Here is a 5826-nt window from a genome sequence, read left to right on the forward strand (position 1 = left end):
CTATCTATCTATCTATCTATCTATCTATCTATCTATCTATCTATCTATCTATCTATCTATCTATCTATCTATCTATCTATCTATCTATCTATCTAATCTATCTATCTAGTAAAATGCAACAAAATGCAAACTACACGTTAGGTATAGAAAACTGAGACTTTAGATTTACATTTATCAACATAAACTCCCAATATAACAAATTAAAGTTTGTACTTTGTAGTTTAATTTGTAAAGTTTCACGAGTGTCTTGAAAAAAGACACTATGGGAAAAAAATACAGGGAGGTGTGCAGCGGTAGACAGGTTATCCCTAAGAGATTTGTGGTTTGTCCCATTTGCCACAGGGAGCCCGGGGCTCTCCGTGCCGTGTGGGAGACACAGATCCCAGCACTCCATAATTATTGACAGGTTTGATGCGGTCTGCGAGTGGAAAGTATGGGCAAATTGGAGTATCGGCTGTTTACCCACAGGCCCGCCACTGCAATGGAAAGATTTAAAGCAGAGGCCACATCAGCCACCCAATGAAAAAAAACAAACAAAAAAAAACTACTAGCTGTAACTCAATGTCTTCCAGCATCTCCTTTTTTTAACACTCTGCCAGCCACATGGTAAATAGATTACAGAGGATTCTCTTATTTAAAGACTAAAGCAAAAGCTCTGCTGTTTTATTTTTGGCTTATCCAGGAATAACACAACAACAACACAGACGAAAAGCACCCAGAGGCTCCGTAGTGGCATCCAGTAGACGTTACCTTCCCCCTGTGGGACATTCGTGTGTGGCGGGGCTGTCAGACACTTTAGTGGGTCAGCTGAGTGTGGTCTTTGCTTTCTGCACCACTGAGCTGGGATCTCATTTGAATCTGTCCTGCTGGGTTTGCTGAACCAAGAGGCTGCCTGTGCCTGTGTGTTTGTGTATGTGCGTACACACAGCAGTGATCATGTCTCTCAGACTGCTGCCCGCTATCGTGATGGAAAACGACGAGGACGATGATGGAAACTTCACCAACTGGATGAGTAGCTACTGGGGTCATGGAACGGACGGCGGACGCTCCAGAGAGAGAAAACGAAGTTTTAGGCGGCCTTCGAAAACAAACCTCGACCGCAGAGCATCACTCCCCACCGTGGTAAGGACGGGAGCAACACCCGGATGCACTCAGGTCCACTTGAATAGACTTTTGCAGAGCAGCATAATGCACACAGAAAAACAGCTCTTCATATCTGTGCTATTTTATTACAGAAAGATGTGACTTTTATTCAGTCGAATGTTACATGTCTGGACTGTTCCCTTCCATGAGAACGCCTGATGCAGTAATATTTTATGGCTTGTTGTAGAAAGAAGTCCTGACCTGTAATGTGCCTTTTAAAAAATGTATACCGCTTGTGTAACAAATAGTCAGGGCTGTATTTACAAGGATGTGGGCCCCTGGGCTGGAAGCTGTTTTGGTGCCCAATGTACCAAAAAATATTTTGCTTATGCAACTGAAAGTATATTAATAGGTAGTTCTATACATAATTGGGTAGTGGTAGGTTTAATATACTGCTCAAAAAAATAAAGGGAACACTTAAACAACACAATATAACTCCAAGTAAATCAAACTTCTGTGAAATCAAACTGTCCACTTAGGAAGCAACACTGATTGACCCGACGAGGGTCCCCGTTGTCCATCAGTGTTGCTTCCTAAGTGGATAGTTTGATTTCACAGAAGTTTGATTTACTTGGAGTTATATTGTGTTGTTTAAGTGTTCCTTTTGTTTTTTTGAGCAGTGTACATCTCCTGGCCATTAGCTCAACATGTGGTTCCAAAAAAAGAATGATCATAACTTTATAATTTTCCAATACTTGAGAATTGTTTACGGTGATAAGAAATCCCCAAAATATTTGTGCAACTCACCTGATATGGACTAATGACTCTTAGATAAAGTGCAATGTCTGCAAAACATGCATTTGTTGAAAAAAAAAAAAATTCTTTAAAAAAGCTTAGAAATCTGTGGGAGCCCACTATGAATTGAAGCCATGGGCTACTGCCACCAGTAACCCTTTTTAAAGTCTGACTCTGCATATAGCAGGTATTAATGCATTTTTGTGGAACACTGGGCCCTGTTGAAGATAGTGAAGGGAACTGAGAGGGTCTTTAGAATGTAGGATGCGTTTGTTCCACTTCTGACTGCTAAACTGATCCCTTTTTTGTTATTATTATGTTTATAGTTTTTGTTAAATTGATTTCTGCTTAAACCTGTTTTCTGTTTTCTCCTGGTATTCAGAAGTCAAAGTTTAATATCCCAGTTGTGAGAACACTAAGAACGCCCCCTGCAGTCTACAATTCAAAATAGCTGCGTGCATTCAGTAGATAATGTAGCAAACATTGCTGATATTAACAATAAACTGAGGGTTTGTTGCTCATTCAGTAGCACATAGAATATCTATTTATTTTTTAACCTGATCCGTTTGTGTTTTAAACTATATTATATTGCTTTGGAAAATCACAGTTGGCACCTTGTTGGTCTATATTATTAAAGTTTCATCAATGAAAGAGAAACCTTAAAAAGTTTTAATGCTTACAGTTATTTAGAGATACAGGAGAAATTAATGAAATACGTAGAGCTTTGTTTTGTGTTCGTGGGGGATGGTGGCTAATTCTGGATCAGACTGGATGGCAGCAATGAACCGTTATGTAACATAAAATGAGAAAAACAAAGATGAGACGGATCGCTCATTCATTTCCAGGTTTTGGTTTACAGTTTTCTCTGACCTCTGGTCTGCTGATCCTCATTTCAACTGATTCCGATGCTTTATGAAAATTAATCAATGGAAACCCCCTCCAGCTGCTTCGGTACGTGACTCGATCAGCAATCAGAAGCGGTGGAGAAAAAAAAAGGTCTGATTCGTATTGTTGTTTGGTCGACTGGGCCATCTCTGAATGAAATATTAAAATGATTTGATTTATTACGTTTGTGCATGTCAACTCGGACTTGGTCGAAGGTTTTTTTTTACTACATGTGTGTGTATGTGCAGGACATTTTTCTCAACGACTCAGTCCCAGCAAGTAGACTTTGCCTAAATAAATCATTCTGTTTTACCTGCCATAACAGATGAGCCTTATTAAATGATGTTTTTGTCAAACAGGGAGCTGCTGTGTGTTATCTGACACGTTCATGGTCCAAATCTGCAATGGAGCATTCAGGGAAATGGTTTTTGGCATATATATATTCTGCCCATCCATAAAAAATGGGGGTTTATTTTCTTTATTGATCATGTTTAATATTTTTATTATCAAAACTAAGACTACACAAAAGATGTTATAGAGTGCAAAACATTGAAAAATCACATGGTTAATGAAATCATCTACGTTAAAGCACCAAATCTTTGCTCTTGGTTTTAGCTCATATTTTTGTTAGCTCATTTAATTGAGTCCAAATTCTTAAGTACTTGTTTTGTTGCTGTGTTTGTAATTTTTTTTGTTTGTTTTATAAAAACTGGTCTATCTTACAAGTGAGATGTTGGATGTCAATGAGACAACCTGTATAACCTGGTTTGAAATGTTTAGATGCCTGAGTAATATGACCTTCTTTCTGTCAGGTTATGAATTAGTAGGCGGTGTTTCTTTAGTCCCTTGACTGTCAGCCCAAAAAACGTTTAAATGTAAACTAACGGGCTATATGAATTAGCCATAAACAAAGGAAATACAAGTACATGGACTCACTTTCCACTGAATAAATTTGTTTTCATATAACACATAAATATATATGTTTTAATGTATATTTTGCCTTAACTAGGGAAGCATCGCCACAATGTTTTCACTTCCGATACCAATACAGATATCTGAGGTTTAGTATTGTCCGATAACAATCCAATAGAGAAAAACAGTGCTGAATTGACTTAAGACATTTTTCTGTTTTTTTTTTAAACACAGATGTAAATGTACTGAATTACAAATTTATTCGATAACTTAAACACACCAATAGCTTCACAAACATGCAAAAACAACACAACTTCAATTTGTTCAGTTAGTGAAATTAAGAGCAATGATAAAAAAAAACGGAAACTGACAAAAATGCAATTAGTAATTTTAAATATAAGGTACCATAAAATAAATAGTAAAGCCTGACGTTGCTCAGAGTACAAAGCATAGAATTAGATTGAATATCGGATCGGTGCATCTCTAGCTTTAACCAGTAAAAGTGGTTGTGTGATATAATTCCTGAGAAGCAGTTTGTTAATTTTGTTTGGAAGTAAAGCATCATTGAGCTGTGACATAACTTAGCTTTAGTCGCACAGAAAAACATTGGGGAGCCGAATTAAACATAGGATATTCACCTTACATCACCGTGAGGAATACTTGCCTTGCATCTCACTCTCACACCGGTCAGATTATAGCTAATGAATTAACTGGCTAAACTGAGTCAAGAGATTAGCTATAATTAGTTGACGTTACCTATGGACATTAGTGGTAGAGTGGTTTACTCATTTACTGAAAACTCTCACTGAGGCTCTTTGTATTTTCAGCAAAAAAAAAAGAACAAACCCCACAATGACACCCATTTTCTCTTTATTTGTGTGATGTACAGACACAACTGGATGCCATGAAGCTAAACAAGACCCACACGGCGACCAACGCGCCCATTCCCAAAACGAGGGAAGACAAGGGGGAGGTCAGGCCTCACCAGAGGGTTCATCGCATCTCCTCAGACGAAAACCGGCCCAAGACGGCCATCACGGAGAGCCGCATCACCCCCATCCCAGAGCTCACAGAGTCCTTCCAGAGGAGGCTGTGCTTCACTGACAAGAAAACCATGTGTCTGGTGAGAACTGATGTCTATGCTGCATAAAGATTTATTTTTTAACTTCTTGATAAGTCGCTTTTGGTGAAGCCTGTCGGGATTAAGGAGTGCTTAGGGGGCATTAAGGTTGTGTTACCTTAATGAGCACGTAGGATAGAAGACATGTGAGATCTGCATGACGTAACAGCAACAATAAAAATCTCCTGTTAGCAGAACTTTCAGTCGTAAGTAAGAAGGAGTTTGTGGGGAATCTAAATGTAACACTGTAACACTGATCCAGATCTGTGACATTATCGTCCCCTCCTTGTGAATGGAATCACTCACATGTCCCTTTGTAGTTTTGTGTAACAGTATCAGACACAAAAGAACTGTTGACACTGACGCTCTCAGTGACACTGAAAATCTCATTCCTCTTGATGTTTCGTAGAGCGATAAAGACAAGATGTGCCTGATTTGCCATGAAGACATGTGCAAGAACGGAGAGGGAGTTCAAGAACTTCACTGCAAACACCGCTTCCACAAAGAGGTAAGAGAACGTGTTCAGGTCAGACACGCCGCATACTTCTTGTCTGTGATCCAACGTGACCCCAAGCACGCCACGAATCAGGTCTTAAATCTCATTCCTGCACATGCATGACGGGACCTGGTATGAAAACAATGATCCAGTAGCAAATGACTCTGTAAATGCATGGAGCCTCCTCATGAACCGTTGACCCCCAACTTGGCACTTATTGAGTCTGATGTCTCCTTCTGGTGGGTGCTGAAGGAAGCCCGGCGGTTAGAGGCGAGCGTGCTGCGCAGAAGCAGCGACACGGCGGCCTGTCTGTTCAGGAGGCTGACGGAGGAGAGGAGAAAGTCTGCGGATGGGTGGATTTCCTCAGCGAAGGAGCAGCACGCGCCGCGTCGACAACTTTCTCTGCGAAGGCATCGCTGAAATCTCTCAGAAGGGCGCCATCTTTTTTTATTTTAGTGATTCCTTCTTGCTTTATTTCAGCAATGTGGCATGTCTGAATCTGAAAATCCTGAAAATGTCTCTATGTGGCACATAT

The 5826-nt window shown here is 39.9% G+C and overlaps 1 protein-coding gene across 2 annotated transcripts in view; it reads left to right on the plus strand.

Moving 5' to 3' along the window:
• The first annotated feature begins 497 nt into the window (after positions 1-497).
• lnp1 (leukemia NUP98 fusion partner 1) overlaps positions 498-5826 on the plus strand; it is an 8823-nt gene continuing 3494 nt past the window's right edge. Inside the window, exons 1-4 of one of the 2 annotated variants that reach the window (XM_008407598.2) lie at positions 499-1122; positions 4565-4798; positions 5205-5303; positions 5544-5820. In XM_008407598.2, the coding sequence (XP_008405820.1) occupies positions 913-1122; positions 4565-4798; positions 5205-5303; positions 5544-5711 (711 nt within the window). In that variant the 5' untranslated portion in view covers positions 499-912 and the 3' untranslated portion in view covers positions 5712-5820. Of the gene's footprint in view, positions 1123-4564; positions 4799-5204; positions 5304-5543; positions 5821-5826 lie in introns of those variants that run through there. The other variant, XM_008407599.2, reaches the window with a different exon arrangement.

This window comes from Poecilia reticulata, linkage group LG4 (assembly GCF_000633615.1).
Source record: "Poecilia reticulata strain Guanapo linkage group LG4, Guppy_female_1.0+MT, whole genome shotgun sequence".
In the NCBI taxonomy this organism is placed as follows: Eukaryota; Metazoa; Chordata; class Actinopteri; order Cyprinodontiformes; family Poeciliidae; genus Poecilia; species Poecilia reticulata.